The sequence below is a fragment of the Nothobranchius furzeri genome, chromosome 5 (genome assembly GCF_043380555.1).
Source record: "Nothobranchius furzeri strain GRZ-AD chromosome 5, NfurGRZ-RIMD1, whole genome shotgun sequence".
In the NCBI taxonomy this organism is placed as follows: Eukaryota; Metazoa; Chordata; class Actinopteri; order Cyprinodontiformes; family Nothobranchiidae; genus Nothobranchius; species Nothobranchius furzeri.
The window spans coordinates 71,836,997-71,854,724 of record NC_091745.1 but is presented as its reverse complement, the minus strand read 5'-3'; the positions used below and the strand labels follow the sequence as shown (position 1 = coordinate 71,854,724).

The 17,728-nt window shown below is 42.4% G+C and overlaps 1 protein-coding gene across 1 annotated transcript; it reads right to left on the bottom strand.

The window, feature by feature from the left end:
- Positions 1–1,851: 1,851 nt before the first annotated feature.
- On the bottom strand, positions 1,852–3,958 carry LOC139070195 (tropomyosin-like). Its single transcript, XM_070551938.1, has 4 exons — positions 3,197–3,958; positions 2,588–2,690; positions 2,405–2,426; positions 1,852–1,933 (listed from the first exon to the last, which is right to left on the bottom strand). The coding sequence occupies exons 1-4, from the start codon at positions 3,956–3,958 to the stop codon at positions 1,852–1,854; spliced, it is 969 nt and encodes a 322-aa protein (XP_070408039.1).
- Between the last annotated feature and the right edge of the window lie 13,770 nt (positions 3,959–17,728).

Here is a 17,728-nt window from a genome sequence, read left to right as displayed (position 1 = left end):
TTCAGCCGTCTCATCAACCACCATCGACTCATTTTTTTGCATTGCTTTTGCTTTTGCTATCAGTCTGTTGAGGAATTCACAAGCCACATCCTCTTCTTCCGTTTCAATAGCAATATCAGCAACTTCACTTATTAAACGGATCAGCGTGTGTTTTTTGGTCTGATTTTCAGTTGGGACTTTCGCATACAAACACACCTCCTGGAGCTGGTCCATTTTCAACTGCACAAGGGTCTCACTTAACTTATCCTGCAGTTGCTCCAACTCCATGGCTGATGTATTAAAGTCTCACTTTGTCTTCCCTGAAGCACAGCTGCATCCCCGTACGGGCCACCAGATTTGTTGCACACATGAATGATTAGTCAGTGTGTTTTGTTGCGGGTTTTATTCCATCTTTGGCTGTTAACACAGACGAGAGCGCAATGAGCAGCGTCTTCTCCAACAGTCAAGCAGCACTGAATTAACCGTTGAACCGTTGGATCAGCAGTACACACTGTGTTCGTTGTGCCCCCTTGTGGCGAAATGTTGTTACTACATTGTTTACTCATTAACAGTCCACAGGGAGAAGTCGAGCTATAATGAACTTCTAAAAGGTTAGCAGTGAAATGGAATGAAGTCAAATAAATTAAAGAAAGAGAGGGGGGTGTCATCTCTATTCTCTCACACTTGGAGCCTTTTGGCTCACATTTCATCTGAAGACTTTACTTAGTGGCACCTGTGATTGTTAATGAGATTCATGCCAGAGTGGTGTAGACAGAACAATTACAACTCAATCATCATTTTTAAAAGAACTGAACCGTCATAATGGAACACATTCCATTTAAACATGGGAAAAAGTTTCAACAAAGATGTATTCTTCTCATTCAAACTATTTTGTTCACTGTCTCTATTCCCAGATTAATAGCAAAGAAGAGCAACAGATGCACCAGAAAAAAGACAAAAAGCACAAGTTTTTTTTATCCAGTTCACTTTACAACTTCTTATCATACAGGTCTTTTGTTAAAATGACTTAGCAAGAAACCGTGTTCTTATACACTGATTTAGAAACATAAAAAAACGAATTAACACAGTATTTCCACTAATAACCAACATTACAAGTGTGTGCTGAAACATAAATCACCTTCAGCTTAATTTTGAGTGTTAACATTTAGACTATTTTCCCTAAATATTTGATGTAAACAAATCAAAATGAAGTCATTAACTTTTTAGATAAATGGGAGCTATACGTTTAGCTGACATTTCCTATAAGTGGATGTTTCATTAGTGTTATTATATTTAGTAATCATTAAGAAACTTCTTCACTCCCTTATTTTCCTTCTTCTTTTCTTTTTCCTTTTCTTCTTCCTTTTTTCTTCTTCTTTGTTTTCCTTCTTTTTTTCATCTTCTTTATCTCTTCTATTGAATTCTTCTTCCATTCTTTTCTTTCTTCTTAATTTTCCTTCTTTTGCTCTTCCTTTTCCCTTTTCGTCTTCCCTTCTTCATTTTCTTCTCCTTCTTCTTCTTCCCTTCTTCACTTTCTTCTCCTTCTTCTTCTTCCCTTCTTCACTTTCTTTTCCTTCTTCTTGCCTTCTCATTTTCCTTCTTCGTCTTCTTCTTCTTCTTCGTCATCTTCGTCTTCTTCTTTATCTTGTTCCTTTTTCTTTTTCTTCTTCTTCTTTGTTGTCCTTCTTTTTTCTTCTTCCTTGTCTTCTTCCTTTTTCATCTTCCTTGTTTTCCTTCTTTTTTCATCTTCTATATCTCTTCTATTGAAATCTTCTTCCCTTCTTTTCTGTCTTCTTCTTCCTTTTCCTTCTTCTTCCCTTCTCATTTTCCTTCTTCTTCTTCTTTATCTCTTCTTCTTTGTCTTCTTCTTCTTTATCTCTTCTTCCTTGTCTTCTTCTTCTTCTTCTTTGTCTTCTTCTTCTTTGTCTTCTTCTTCTTCTTCTTCTTCTTAGGCCTGAGCAGCGAAAGCGCTGCGAAGGCCTCTTGTTTTTGCTCTGGTTATTATTATTATTATTATTTTGGTTCAAAGTCTCAAGTTTTTGTGCTCCATTGGAGTTTTTTCTGTGTCCTGGATCTCGGGATTTTTGGATTTATTGGCTCGCTGCCATTTGGATTTATATTTTGTTTCATCCTACAAATAAACGGATTATTTCTTTATATCAACTACTGCCTTGTGTCATCTGGGGTTCCTGCATTTTGAGTTCTAATCTCCTCCAAACCCTTCACCGTGACAGCGCAGTGTGAACCAATATTAGATACAAGTAAAGAAGCATTTCAAACAGTATGAACCCTAAAACCTACAGCTTAGCTCCCATCATGTTGCGGAAAGCCAAATAACATTAAACCTAAATACCTCCGACAAAGGTTGAAGTCAGGCGTGGGTAACCCTGGTCCCCGAGGACTGCTGTCCTGCATGTGGATTCACCTGTTCAGCAGCTCATCAACCTCTGCAGAAGCCCGTTAATCACGTGCTGATTCAAATCAGGTGTGTTGAGGGTTAAAACAAAAATGGGCTTGATGCGGCCCTCGATGGACCAGGGTTCCTCACCCCTGGTTTAAGCCAAAAAGCAGAAATATGTACCTATAGGGGGAAAGTGTATGATAGCACGTTGTGCATAAACGATGCTGTGTTGGTCTCTCACTAATCTTTGAGACAGGACGTTTGGATTGAGCAAGACTTCGATCAGGGGTGACAGCAGTTTAACTATTTTCTTTTGGACAGTATGAAAAAACCCACACCTACTAATGCAGAGACGGCAAGACCAGCACAGACGTATTTGGTTGCTCTTCTCAGAAAACTAGATGTTTGTGGCGGTGGACTGTCCTGTACACTTCCAGTAACTTTACACAGTATTGAAGTCAGTTTAACTCTGACTTTTTCAATTTCCTCATACTTTGAATGAAGACTTACCTTTAAATGTTCGAGCAGCTGATATTTGTTTTCCAGCTGTAACTTTAATAAAGCCAGTGACGTAGTTAACTCTGATTTCTTCTTGACATCTAAATAATTATTTCGTGAATTTCCACCTGGTATATCTAATATTTCATCTTTTAAATCTATAAAAGTCAGCTCAGTTGCGAGCTTCTGAATTATCCGAGAGACTGAGTTTTTACTTTTCTGTAAATTCTCAATGAGCTGATCATAGTTTTTAAAATTGTCCTTTAATAAACTGAGTTGTTCTGTAAGCTCTTGAATGTCCAGAACATTTGGGGTTACTGTTTCAGACTTACAAAAACTGGGATCTTCCATTCGAGACGTAACATGTTTTAGATGTCGTTCACTTTCGCAGAGCAGAGCCTCCATGAACTCGTGAGTCTGAACACACATTTTAAACTCATCTTCCAGAGAACTGATCATTTCCTTCAGTATTTCTTGTTTCTGGTCACATTTTTCTTCAAAGGTTTCATCAGTTAGGGTTTCAACGTCTTTGTGACTTTGCACCTTTGATTCAAGTTCAGATTCAAGTTGTTTTATGACCTCCCGTTTAGACTCAATACTGGCCTCTAAACGTTCAATCAGCTGATCCTTGCTTTCGATCTGTGAATTTGATAAAGTCAGCTTATCTGTGAGCTCCTGGATTTTCTCAATGTTTAAATCATTCTTTTCTGGTAAATTTCCTATCTGCTCTTCTTGTTTTTTAACTTCTATCTCTGATGACTTCAGTTCAGCTTTCCCAACAAGTGGCATTTTACTTTCCTGTAAATCTTGAAGGAGTGGGTTGACTAATTCCAACGCTTTTTCATTGGCCTCATGTAGGTTTTCACTGAGTTGCTGGTTTTCCATTTGAGCAGAATAATCCATGGGAGTGTCCTCTGTGGTGCTGTTACTCTGGTCAGACATGTCTGATTCTGTTGAATAAGGGAATGCTTTGATGATCTGTGATGATCTGTGGAGATGATCTGTGAAGATCTGAGATGATCTGGGTTCTGGTCGAATGTTGTCAGAACAAGGCGTCACTTTTGTCTTTGATGACGTCATAAAAGAAAACTGCGCTTCAACGTAATGACGCAGGTCACGTGTTTCCGGTTACTGAGGAGCTCCACAGCCAGACCCTTCTCGGAGGCCACGCCCACCCCACGCATGCACGTGAACATAAACATAATAATGTCCGTAATTCCAATATTTATTGGAAATTACGTCACCTACGTAACTCAAACGTTGGGGTGAAAGCGGCGTTGTGCCGACAAGAGCATGCCTTAACAACCGCAAATTGCTGATGGAAACGATGAAAATTAGGCTATTTTAATAGATTCTGAAGTTGAATACGTTTCAAATCCGTGTTCTTACTGCAACAGTTTTGTTTTTGACTAGAAATACAATGAAATGTTGATTAAATAATTTACGTTTTTAAAGACGTTTCGACTATTCTTCTAGTGAGTATTTCTTCTATTATTTTTGTGCTTGCCTAAACTATTTTGCTGTTGGAAAAAAACAGCAATGTCCCTCAAAATTACTAATCTTTTTAAGATGCATTATTCAAATAAAGAATGTTATAAACATTTATTTTCTTTATTTGTTCATGAACTTTCGTTTTGTAAGGACGCACAAGATACCAAACATTGAAAAGCTGCTTCTTTGTGCGCCTTTCTACGGGATGCACTATTTTTGACCTCACACATGGTCTCAGAAGGATAAATAAATATCCGAGATTTCTGCCGCGCGCGCGCGCGCACACACACAGACAGACAACCACACACACGAGCCGCCCTTTCCCGATACGCCGAAAGCGCTCCATGAGGAGTCGCGTTTTGCGCAAAAGGCGCATACTGTCGTGATGCAGTCCGCTCTGCTGCATCATCAGCCCAGGCAGAGGAGTGGAAGCAGCATCTCTCCAACCAGTGGTTAAAGTGCCTGGCTGACAATCCGGCAATCAGGTGGATGGAGCTGGATAGACGTCATCCAAACATAAATATAGCTCGAGTAAGCACAAGAAAGAACATGTTCAAACAAGAGGAGTGTGCCACACTAGAAAGTGGACATATTGTTAACAAGCAAACAAAAAACGTTGGAGAACTTTGAAGAAAAAACACCCTCTGCCTCATTAGACAGAAGACAGGACAATTCTGTCTGGACTGGACATTTTAGCCCTTATTATCATTTGTGAAATTTCTTCTTAAATTCATAAACCATCCCAATATGCGATTACGATTAACTTAAATCATTTTTATACATGACAATTTTATTATTTAAATTTTTATAAATTAATTTTGTTGTTGTGAAGCATCTTGTGATTTTTATCTTGAAAGCTGCTATGTAAAAAAATCATTTCTTCTCTGTCCAGGGCCGGCTTATCATTGCAGGGGCCCCTGGGCACAATGTGCCTAGGGCCCCCCCACCCCCACCCCATCCGGCCTCCCCCAACATTACTATCACTCAGTACTTTTTAGACATTTCATAACATTGTCAATATTAAAAACCTATTTTCGCCGCTTATGTCCGCGATCTTGTTCTTTTGGCTGCTACCCAAAGCTTGTGAGCATATGTGAGGGTTGGAATGTAGACAGACAGATACAACGCATCACTGCAGACGCAGCACCACTCTGCCTATTGACCTCCCGATCCATCTTTTCCTCACTTGTGGACAAGACCCTGAGATACTTAAACTCCTCCACTTGAGGCAGGACCTCATCCCTTACCTGTGCATTTATATATATATGACCTATAATTTTTGGTGCAAAAACATTAGAATAAATCAGTTCTTATTGGGTTTTTTATTTTACCCAAAAGGCTGGTTGCTAAACCATGGACATTTAAAGCCAATTTAAATAAGAAAAATTGAAGTTATTTATATATTTTTAATAAAAAAGCTACAAGAATAACTCAAAATCTTCCAGATTTCAGTTACAAATCAGAGTTGGTTATTGGGGACAAACCCTAAAACTTCAGGCATGTATCTGTGTTTGTAGTGACAGCATCTGTATGCAGCCCCCTCTGAGCCAGCAAGTTTGATTTCATCACCCTTTGACAGACATCCACAGATTTCATCAGGCATCTAATCATCCTACTGCCATTTACAACAAATGGAGACGTGTTCTGTGATCAGCCATGTGCATGTCATCAAAACAAATTAATGGAGTTGGGCAGCAACTTTTGATTTGTAACTATTTTTTTAAACGCCCACTCAACTTCCTTGCACAGCAGTTGGTGGTGAGACCCTCTGAGCATTCTCATCTTCTAGCAGAGAGGAAGGTTGGAAGTATCCACCTGTTATCAGGGAACTGAAGCCACTCTGCATAATTAATGTTCCCTTTTCTAAAAGGCAGACCATAAATGAACCTCTTTAGGGATGGAAGATAAAAATGATAATGGTATCATCTTCAGCAGCAAGGTTTAAATGGTCGTTTTAGCCATAGTTATTAAGCCTGTCTCACGCCAAATGTTCAAAATTTGAGTGGCACAAGAATGAAGCCATGCAGCACTTGCATTCATCCCATTGGCTAATGACAGTTTTGATTAAATAAAATCCTCGTCATCCATTTGTGTGCTGTTGGGACAATACCTTAGGAAATAGGTTCAGGCTGCGCATGGCGTGGTGGTTAGAGCTGTTGCCTTGCAAGAAGGTCCTGGGTTTGCTTCCCGGCCTGGGATCTTTCTGCATGGAGTTTGCATGTTCTCCCTGTGCATGCGTGAGTTCTCTCCGGCTACTCCGGCTTCCTCCCACAGTCCAAAAACATGACTGTTAGGTTGATTGGTCTGTCTAAATTGTCCTTAGGTGTGAGTGTGTGTGCATGATTGTTTGTCCTGTGTGTCTCTGTGTTGCCCTGCGATGGACTGGCTCTCTGTCCAAGGTGTACCCCACCTAATTGCCCGTTGACCCCTGGAGATAGGCACTCCCCCCCACCCCCCGGCGACCCTCCGTGGACAAGCGGGTTCATAAAATGGATGGATGGATTAATTAAGAACAGCCTAGATTGATCTGATGCATGCATATCAATGGCGTTGTCACTTACTTCCTTCTCCGTTTAGCCACAGGCAGCAGAGGGCGACACTGACCATTTGGGCATTCTGCCACGTGGGCACAGAACCATGAACAGAGACGAGGGGGTCTATACATTGGATCACACATTGGAACTGTGTCATCAGTGAGGAGAGCGGGGGCAGCAGAGGGCGCCCTGCTGCTCGCGGATGAACCGAGAAGGAAGCGGCGCCGCCATTAGCGGATAGCTCTGATGAAGACAGCAGGAGTGGTCAAAACTGTCAGCAAGGTAAATAAACTATTCCTGTGTTTGAAAAAGAAACTAAGAATACTGGCAATTAAATTTTGTTACCACCTCAGATTCAAGAGGAGCATTGTGGTTTTCATCCTGGCCGTGGAACACTGGACTAGCTCTAAGGGGTCCTCAAGGGTGTGTGCGAGTTCACCCAACCAATCTACATGTGTTTTCTGGACTCTGCGAAAGTGTGTGTCCCTCAAGGAGCCCTGTGGGGGAACTCCTGAAGTATGGGGTACCAGGCCCTCTGATACGGGCTGTTAAGTCCCTGTATGACCGGTCTCAGAGCTTGGTCTGCATTGCCAGCAGTTACTTGGGCTCATTCCCAGTGAGAGTTGGACTCCACTAAAGCTGCCCTTTGTCACCAATATTTTTCATAACTTTTATGGACAGGATTTCTAGGTGCAGCCAAGGTGGTGAGGGGATCTGATTTGGGTGCCAAAGCATCAAAACTCTGCTTCAGCTCTCGAACTTCACTCTCTTCCTGAGTTTGCATTTGTAAATCTCTAAAGAGAAAACTGCACTTAAGGGAGCAGCAAATGCATATTTAGGGGTTGGGCAGGGATCCAAAGAGATGCAATGGTACCATAATCAGGGCCAGATTAACCATATGGGCAATTGGGCAATTGCCCAGGGCCCACAAACTTTAAAGGGCCCAGGGCAGCAAGGACACAAGCAAAGTACTGTAGGTCTATCTGTAATCTCCCGCTTAAAATTAAACTAGGGTGACCGTACGTTCGGTTTTCCCCGGACATGTCCAATTTTCATTCTCTGTTCGGGGCGTCCGGACTGGGGGTTCTTGTATTGGTGAAAATGTCTGGCTTTTCATCCAGGAGCAGGGATCGAATTATGGGGGAGCTGTATATCCTACACATCCAGGGGAGCAGGAAAAACGTTTTCTACCGATATTACATCATTTATGGACTCTTTTGAGTAGAGAGCACAGAGAGCGGCACAGCGCGTTGTTGCGCAGCGATCCAGGCAGCCGCTTCCAGCGCACGGTCCATTCTCAAAGTGGCGCAACCAAAAATTGCCCCCCCCCCATAACTGGGCTCCCCAGAAGCCTCTGTTCATACCCTCTCCAGGAGTATTAGTTATACAGTGTTTATAAAAGTCCCTCAGACATTACTGACATGTTCTAATATTATCAGATGAAAAACTAAATTATCAGACATGCTGTCTCATCTGCTGCTTTTCTAAACTTGCAAAAAGTAACTAAACCATTTGAAAGCCACTATTTGTGGATTCTCTGAAAGTTTCCATGGAGTGTGTGACAACTTATTTTTTCATTGATCCTATCGTCTAATCTCACAGCTGAAACAAGCATCCTTAATAATCTGTGCACAGGAAGCGTACCGATGCTGTAGTAAAACAAAAGGTATAATAATTTATTATTAATAAAACCTTGTTGCAGCACTAAAGCAGAAAAATGAGATTTTGCAATAAATATGCTAAATATTTACATATGAATTGTTTTAGAGCCCTTTCATTGGCAGAATCTGATCTTAATTTAGTTCTTACCAAAAAATGGGTCCCAACGTGGTTTGTGTGGCGTTGTGACGTCATAGGCAAAGATCCCTTGTCCTCTTGTTTGGAAATGGAAATATGGTCACCCTACATTAAACAAACTGTCCACCCGGGCTTTTGCGCTGCACAGAGACGCTTCGCTGCCAATGACTTTGAACGTCAGTTGAGAGTCAGTCTCATGCAGACTGACCAGTGAAGAGAGGGCCTCAAGTTAAGACCCTCTCCTCATTGGTCAGTGCACACGAGGTGGGTCAAAGGTTACCCTGAGCGGGATACGTGATGTCAGGCATTCAAGTATTGAGTATATTTACTGCATATTACAGTAAAATATTCTGTATGTGACCACATTATGGTGATCCTCGGGTCGTAATAATGGGGCCCTTGAATATTGTTGCCCAGGGTACAACAAAGTGTTAATCTGGCCCTGACCATAATCCAGGAACTATTTCACTGTAGCAACAAGGCTTAGTCCAGGTAGATGGGCTGGTGATGTTTTTTATGTCTGAGGAATAACAAAGAAGCTTGTGACCTCAGTTCGTCCAAGATGTTATACTGGAACAACAAGAATCAACATAATGGACAATACTTAGCTGATGTATCACAGAGCCTATTTGGGAGTCAGAGCCTGATCAGAACCAGCTCTGTCTCTGCTTGGATAAATAAAGCAGTGGGAAAGATCCTCTCAGTCTGTCTGGAGAATATAGAAAAAACAAAACACATGGATATCTAGTCTACTTTTAAAGTTTTTTTACATGTCCGATTGATCGGGTAATAAGTCCAAAGTCAGAGAAGAAATCAGGTTTTTAAGTGTTTTACAGATTTATTAAACAAGCTGAAATAAAAGGTTACGATTTAATATTGGAGGAGGAGTAATATGGCTGAATGACCACGCTGAATGATGGTGGTAGGCTCCAGTTCTTTGTCAGAGGAAAACTGTCGGGAGAGAGCGTCTGGTTTGGTGTTCTTGGCTCCAGGTCTGTAGGAAATAATAAAGTTAAAACGGGAAAAGAACAATGACCAACGATACTGTCTGGGGTTGAGTCTTATTGAATCCTTGAGGTAAGCCAAGTTTTTATGGTCAGTCCAGGTCACCACTGGAAGCTCCGTCCCCTCGAGACTATGCCTCCACTCCTCATCATTTGGGGCTACCTGGGAAAGTACGGCTCCCACTCCAGAGTCAGAGGCATCGACCTCCACGGTAAACTGCCTGGAGGGGTCCGGTCGAATCAACACAGGGGCATGGGTGAACTTGAGCGGGGAAAAGGCGTCCTGGGCCTGGGTGGTCCAAACAAAGGGTCTAGAAACAGGTTAGGTTGGTCAATGGGGCAGCGACCTGGCTGTAGTTCCAGAGGAAGCGGCGGTGAAAATTTGCGAAGCCCAGGAAGCGCTGGAGTTGTTTTCTGGTGGTTGGTGTTGGCCAGTCCAGAATCGCCTGGGTCTTCTCTAGGTCTGCCCTCAACCGCCTGCTCTCCAAGATGAAGCCCAAAAACCTGACAGACGGCACATGAAACTCGCACTTCTCAGCCTTTACGAACAGTCTGTTCTGCAGGAGGAGCTGTAAAAAAAACCTAACATGCTCCTCGTGTTTGGTTGGATCCTTAGAGAAGATTAAAATGTCGTTGAGGTACACAGAAACAAAACAATTTATAAAATCACCCTACACCGAGTTAATGAGAGCCTAGAAAACTGCAGGAGTGTTGGTAAGACCAAACAGCATTACCAGGTACTCGTAGTGTCCAAGAGGGTTCTTGAATGTGGTCTTCCACTCGTCCCCCTGCTTGATCCTGACCAGGTGGTATGCGCTCCGGACATCCAGCTTAGTGAAGACAGTGGCATCCTGTATGGGCTCGAAAGTAGAGGAGAGGCAGCGCATATTTATTCTTTACCGTTAGGAGAATCAGCCCTAGGTAGTCGATACAGGGTTGCAGTGTACCATCCTTCTTGGGGACAAAGAAGAACCCTGCCCCCAAGGGAGAGGCTGAGGTATGAATGATTCCAGCGGCCAAACTCTCAGTTATGTAACTCTCCATACACTCCCTCTCCAGTCTGGAGAGGCTGTAACGGCGGCTGGATGGAAGAGGGGCTCCCGGGAGCAGGTCAATACTACAGTCAAAAGGTCTGTGAGGCGGAAGGGTGACTGCGTGGTCCCTACTGAACACCCTACTAAGGTCATGATAGCATTCGGGTACACCTGAGAGGTCGGGGGAACAGAGGGAATGCAACGGGCCATGGTCAAGACGGAGAGAGTGGATCTGAGGCACGACTCTGAACATCTGGGACTCCAAGACTCTATGCAATTAGACTGCCAGTTGAGTTCTTCGGTGTGGTTGCCAGAAAGTCTAAGGATGAGAGGGGCTGTGTGGTGAGTAATGGTGGTGAGAGAGTTACCATCTAACGAGGATACAGTGAGTGGTGTGGAAAGAGGCACGATGGGGAGTTCAAGCTGTTTGACCAGTTCTGTATCCATAAGGGTCTGCTCACAGCCCGAATCTACCAAGGCGTGACAGTCTAGCGTGTGTTGGCTGGAAACTAAAGTGCAGGGAATGGTGCAACGAGAGGTTTTATGATTAGTTATGCTGCCCATCACAACTCTCATATCTAATGATGGGCTCTGGCTTTTAACGAAGGACACCTTGCTACAAAATGACCCGAAAGACCACAATATAAACAGAGGCCTGACCTGCGGCGTAGCTGTTTCTCCTCAGGGTCCAAATGAGCCCGGTCCAACTCCTTTGGTTCCTCCACCGGGCCCTGGGTTTTTGGCTGTGGCGCAGTGGGGGGCTGTGGAGAGTGATAAGCTGGGTGACGGAGCGTACCTGCATGTCTCTCCCGGTGTCTCTTATCAATCCGAATAGCCAAGTTGATCAGGTCATTGAGTGAGGTGGGTTCCGGACAAAGCACCAACTGGTCCTTAATTGTCACTGATAAGGCTTGGCGAAAGCCCCTTTTAATGCCTCCTCATTCCAGTTGGATGAAGCCGCGATAGTCCTGAAATCGATGGCGAAGTCTGCTACCGACTTCCTTCCCCTGGAGAGGTGAAGAAGTCTTCGTGCCACGTCCGCGGGAGACTCCTGGCACCCAAAGGTAAGCCTAAAATCCTTCACAAACTCAGAAAAAGGTCCACTTAAAAAAGTTTCATCATGGCTTCTAGCCTCTGCCCACCGGAGAGGGCTTCCTCGAAGCAGACGGATAACATAAGAGATCCGGCCTGCTTCAGATTTAAAGGATTCTGGTGAGCGCTCAAACGACAGTTTACACTGCAGCAAAAACTCTGACACTCAGAGGACTCACCCTTGAAGGTAACAGGAGGTGGAGAGGCGGCAATCCGGAAGTGTTGGGAAGCCGGTGGTTCCGGGGCTGGCGGAAGTCTGGAGGAGGTACCAAAGCAAATTAAGATGAGGATGTCTCACTTTGATCGTTGTTGCTGGTTTCATCATCACCCAGTTACCCATCACATTTAGTGAAGTGGATCCAAGCTTTAGCGTGCGTTCTTTCTACCATGCTGCTCTGTTTACAACTCTCTCGCAGCCACCGACAACATAACGCTCTTGCGCATGCGCAGCTGTCTTGGCAAGTTCTCGTTATGAAGGACGGGTACCGAAACGAGGCACCGTTTCAAATGACGTGAATCGGTGCTCAGTCGGTACTATGGAATTCGGTCGGTACCTTAAAAAGTACCGAATTCGGTACCCATCGCTATCCTTTTCCTTTTCCTTCTGCTCTTCCTTTTTCCCTTTTCTTCTTCACTTTCTTTTCCTTCTTCTTTACCATCTTCTTCTTCTTCTCATTTTCCTTCTTCTTCTCCTCATTTTCCTTCTTTTTCTTCTTCTTCTTTGTCCTCTTCCTTTTTCTTCTTGTTCTTTGTTTTCCTTCCTTTTTCATCTTCTTCTTTATCTCTTCTATTGAATTCTTCTTCCCTTTGTTCCTTCTTCTTCTTCTTCCATTTCCTTCTTCTGCTCTTCCTTTTCCCTTTTCTTCTTCCCTTATTCACTTTCTTTTCCTTCTTCTTTACCTTCTTCTTCTTCTCCTCATTTTCCTTCTTCTTCTTCTTCTTTCTTCTTATTCTTTGTCTTTTTGCCTTTTTCCTTTTCTTCTTCTTTTTTCATCTTCTTTATCTCTTCTATTGAATTCTTCTTCTTCCCTTCTTTTCTTTTTCCTTCTGCTCTTCCTTTTCCCTTTTCTTCTTCACTTTCTTTTCCTTCTTCTTCCCTTCTCCTCGTTTTCCCTCTTCTTCTGCCCTTCTCCTCGTTTTTCTTCGTCTTCTCCTCCTCCTTCTTCTTCTCCTTCTTCTTCTCTTCCTTTTTTCATCTTCTCCTGCCTTTTCATTTTCCTTCCTCCTCTTCTTCTATCGAGCATATACCATCTTTTAATTAGAAAAAAAATGAAATAATAAAATATAAATGATATAATATGCTTAAAACAACATGATTTTTTTCCCATTATGTGTTTTTTCATGTCAGTTCTACTTAAAGGCAAAAGCTTGTCCCAGCATGTGTTTGTTCAACGTGCCAAACATAACATATGGACACCACAGTTGCACAGTATCAAGGCTCATCCACATTGTTTATATACTGTTTAAAGCTCAGTAGACCAAATTAAGCAGCCTGGCTGCAACTGGACTGTGTAATTGCATGACTAAGAAGATTAGTGAAGATTTACCTACCCGGCAGTCATCGAGTGCTGCTCATGTAGAGCTGGTGCCTAGCAACAGGTCGCTGTGCCACATTAACATTCATCAGACTGGGACAGAAGCTCAATTGGTCAGAAATGGGAGATGTTACTTGCTTATGACTTCTCATGGGAGTTTTCTTCTGTCTATAGATGAGCTACTGGAAAAGGTGAGTGTCCAGGTAGAAATATATTTATAAGGCTTGAAAATTCCCACCTACAACATGACCTAATAGGTTTACTGCTGTTTATATCCTCATAATTAAATCACAAAAGTCAAACAACATATAATCTAATCTTCTTTCCTTCCATCTATGGTTGCTTGTACTTTTGTCTTGATCAGAAGATCACAATGTGAGTGGAAGATGCACCAACATGTCCACCTGCACGCTACAGACATTTTTCACGTGGACATACAAGGGGGTTCTCTGCACCTGCAGGTTTCTTTGGGTGAGTGCATGCTCTGCGCAAAAGAAAAATGCCTGTTTTATGAATGTTCTTCATGGTGTTTCTCAGCGATGACCTTTTACATTGCAGATTTGCCCATACAACGCCGTTAAATTCTTACCAAGACATAAATACACAACCGAGATGAAAATCAGGCAGGTGAAAAGACCTGCTGTGGGTAAGAATTTCATAAAAACAAGTTAACAAATGTTTCAAAAAAGGAATTTCTTTTCATAATGTAAATGAAATTTTATGTATGCCAAAAAGTTCCCTTTCCATGACAACAGGGTAAAACTTGTAATTAATTTTCTCTTTCCTGACAACATTCTCAAAACTCTGATGTTTTTTTCTTTTCAATTTCTTTTACTAGTTTGTGAAAATAAAGTGACCGCATCCATCCCAGGGAGCCCCGACCGTGTGAATGCACTTCATAAAAGAGTGACAAAAATGGAGAAAGAGATTCTCTCCCTCAAGACCAGGATTGCATGTGAGAGAGCATCATGGGAAATGAGGTTTTTAGAGCTGCAAAGACAACAAGAGGAGCTACGTAACCAGGTGTGCTGTGTGGGTGTTGCTAATGAGGTGCTTCTGACTGATGACTAATGCTCACATTTATTGTCCTCAGTTAGCCTCTGATGCTAAAGTGTTGGTGACGGCGGGTTCTTATGATGGTGAGGGGGAGTCAGGGGGGGACAATGGGGATGTGTCTGATGAAAGCTTAGGTAAATAACAACAAAAAATAAATCAAATAAGACAATTAAAATGAATAATTCATTAACAATGCACTATTTGATGAACAGGTGGTTTTCACAAACACAGGAGGTCTAGAGCGTCATCAAAAAGTGAAACTCAGCTGTTGTCTCCTCTGAACTCAAGACCTACTTCTTCAATATCTTCAGCCTCCAGGTAAAGAAGAAGTTCTGCATTTAGTCTGGAAAAAAGCATCATACAATTCAACCACCTGTATCACAAACCAAGTTATTTAACCCTCCCACTGTCCTAATGGGTGTGACCCCATGAGGAAAGTTGACCATTGAGCAGGGTTGATGGTTCATCCCTTGGGTCCACGTGGCAGGGGTGAGGAGTGAGCACCACCTCACCCCTGCCACGTGGACCTTAAGGGATAAACCATCAGTCCTGCTCAATGGTTAACTTCCCTTGCGGCGTCACCCATAAAGACAGAGGGAGGGTTAACTTAAAAAAATGAAATCTGGTTGCGAGTACTAGCATAATTTCCTATCATTTTTGATGATCTCAAGAGTTGTTTAAATGATGCAAGTCCTGAAAAGCATGATTAAGACGGGTTGAACTGTGTAAAAAGTGACTTCAAGATATTTTTTTATGAGTTATGTTACTTAGTGCATTATTAAACATTAATAAACTATTAAATAAAGAATTAACAACTGCTCAGCCATATTATGTAATGTACCCTCCCCCCCCTTTGCCTATGACATCACACTATGGCAACGCCACACAACGCTGGGACCCATTATTTTATAAGAACTAAATTAATATCAGATTCTGCCAATAAAAGGGCTCTAAAACAATAAATACTTAGCATATTTACTGCAAAATCTCATTTTTCTGCTTTAGTGCTGCAACAAGGTTTTATTAATAATAAATTATTATACCTTTTGTTTTACTACAGCATTGGTAAGCTTCCTGTGCACAGATTATTAAGGATGCTTGTTTCAGCTGTGAGATTAGACGATAGGATCAATGATAAAATAAGTTGTCACACACTCCATGGAAACTTTCAGAGAATCCACAAATAGTGGCTTTCAAATGGTTTTGTTACTTTTTGCAAGTTTAGAAAAGCAGCAGATGAGACAGCATGTCTGATAATTTAGTTCTTCATCTGATAATATTAGAACATGTCAGTAATGTCTGAGGGGCTTTTATAAACACTGTATAACTAACACTGCTGGAGAGGGTATGGATTACACAGAGGCTTCTGGGGAGCCCAGCTATGGGGGTGGGGTGGTGGTGGTGTGTGTGTGTGTGTGTGTGTGTGTGTGTGTGTGTGTGGGGGGGGGGGGTCATTTTGCCTTGGCCCCCAAAATGTCTTGAAACGGCCCTGGGTGTGTGACTGAGTGTTAAAGGTGATCTGAATTGTATCAGATGTATAAATATTGTAACTTATTGTTTTATACAGGTAAAAACGTGTAGTGGAGATAAATCTACCTACATTTTACTTTTCAACACTTTGTTTTGTTTTCTTGTTTTTATTGAACTATTTCCTGTCCTCTGTCTCTCATCTTCCTGCATCTCCTCTAAACTCTTCAGAAAGGCTGCTGCCTGGATTCTTACTTTTTCACCTCATCAGTTACTTTTGAGCAGATCAAAGGGATCTCCTGACCACAAAGCGGAGAGCGCGTTTCGATGCTGCGTCAGTGAGGTGAAATCACCGCAGCACAGGTGATGAGCTCCGCAGCGGCAGAGCGCTTCAGGCACAAATAAGACAGAAAATAGAGAACATGTGCGGACATGAACGATCGTGTGTTAATTATAGATTTTTTGGTTGCGCCACTTTGAGAATGGACCGTGCGCTGGAAGCAGCAGCCTGGAGCGCTGCGCAACAACGATCATCGCTCTGCCGCTCTCTGCTGAAAAGAGTCCATGAATGATAATATAGTAATATAGGTAGAAAACTTTTTTCCGGCTCCCCTGGATGTGTAGGATATACAGCTCCCCCATTCCTGCTCCTGGATGAAAAGCCGGACATTTTCATCAATACAAGAACCCGGACATCCAGGACAGAGTGAAAAGCGGACATGCCCAGGGAAAACAGGACTTACGGTCACACTAGTTTAATATAAAGCGGGAGATTACAGATACAGTAATTTGCTCGTGCCCTTGCTGCCCTGGGCCCTTTAGAGTTTGTGGGCCCTGGGCAATTGCCCAGTTGCCCATATGGTTAATCCGGCCTTGCCATGAGACACCCGCTCCTGCTCGGTGCGCCGTTATTATCACGATGGAGAGAATACACAACAGAGAAGTAGAGAAACTATGAGGTGTAAAAGAACAGCTTTTTAGGAAAATGTCTGTGAGAATGAGGAGAGCAGGAGGTCTGAGTTATATCCTACAACAGAACTGTTTGGATCACCACACCGTATCTGTCCTAATGTCACTTTATTGATACTTTTGGAATTTATTGTACTTATCAAAACAACTTGGGCCATTTTAATCATACTAATTAATAACTTTAACACATAACAGTTTTTATTTTCCTCCCTTTTGCTGTTGAGATATAGATTATATAAATATACATACAAGGCCGGATTAACCATAGGGCAACTGGGCAATTGCCCAGGGCCCACAACTCCATAAAGGGGCCAGGGCAGCAAGGGCACGAGCAAAATCTCCCGCTTCATATTAAACTAGGGTGACCATACGTCCTCTTTCCCCCGGACATGTCCACTTTTCACTCTGATGGAAAAAACGTTTTCTACCTATATTACATCGTTCATGCACAGAACCTTGCGGGACACAACTAGTGAGGGAGGTGGTAAACAGCCACAGAGAAGGAACGCTCAGACCCGCCCCCATGCATTTTTAGAACTGATTTTTATGGGTAAATGTTTCGAATATTTTTCAACAACTTAGCATCATTTAATTCATTCCCAACAACGTTTTGATGGATATTTCCAGAAAATAAAAACTACACATTGCAACTTCAATAAAGGGTTCCTTTCTTTATTAATGCTCAATAATGCACAAAGTAACATTAATTAAAAATACCCTTATTGTGAAGTGTTACTAATGTAGTTTTGCAGGTCAGAGATGAAAGAGTCTCATAGATTTCTATCAGTTTCTAGACTTCAGATTATACGCCCCAGTGGTTCCCAAAGTTGGGGTCATGCTAAGTTTTGGCTTCTGAGACAGGATGATCATC

Excerpts from the sequence above, each read along its gene's own strand:
- LOC139070195 (XM_070551938.1), bottom strand. The coding sequence starts at position 3,958 with ATGACGTCATCAAAGACAAAAGTGACGCCTTGTTCTGACAACATTCGA. Across the intron at positions 2,691-3,196 it reads GTTTTTGTAAGTCTGAAACA|AAAATAGTTAAACTGCTGTC; the intron begins GTAACCCCAAAT and ends ACTGTCCAAAAG. Across the intron at positions 2,427-2,587 it reads CAGCATCGTTTATGCACAAC|AGGTTGATGAGCTGCTGAAC; the intron begins GTGCTATCATAC and ends GGGCTTCTGCAG.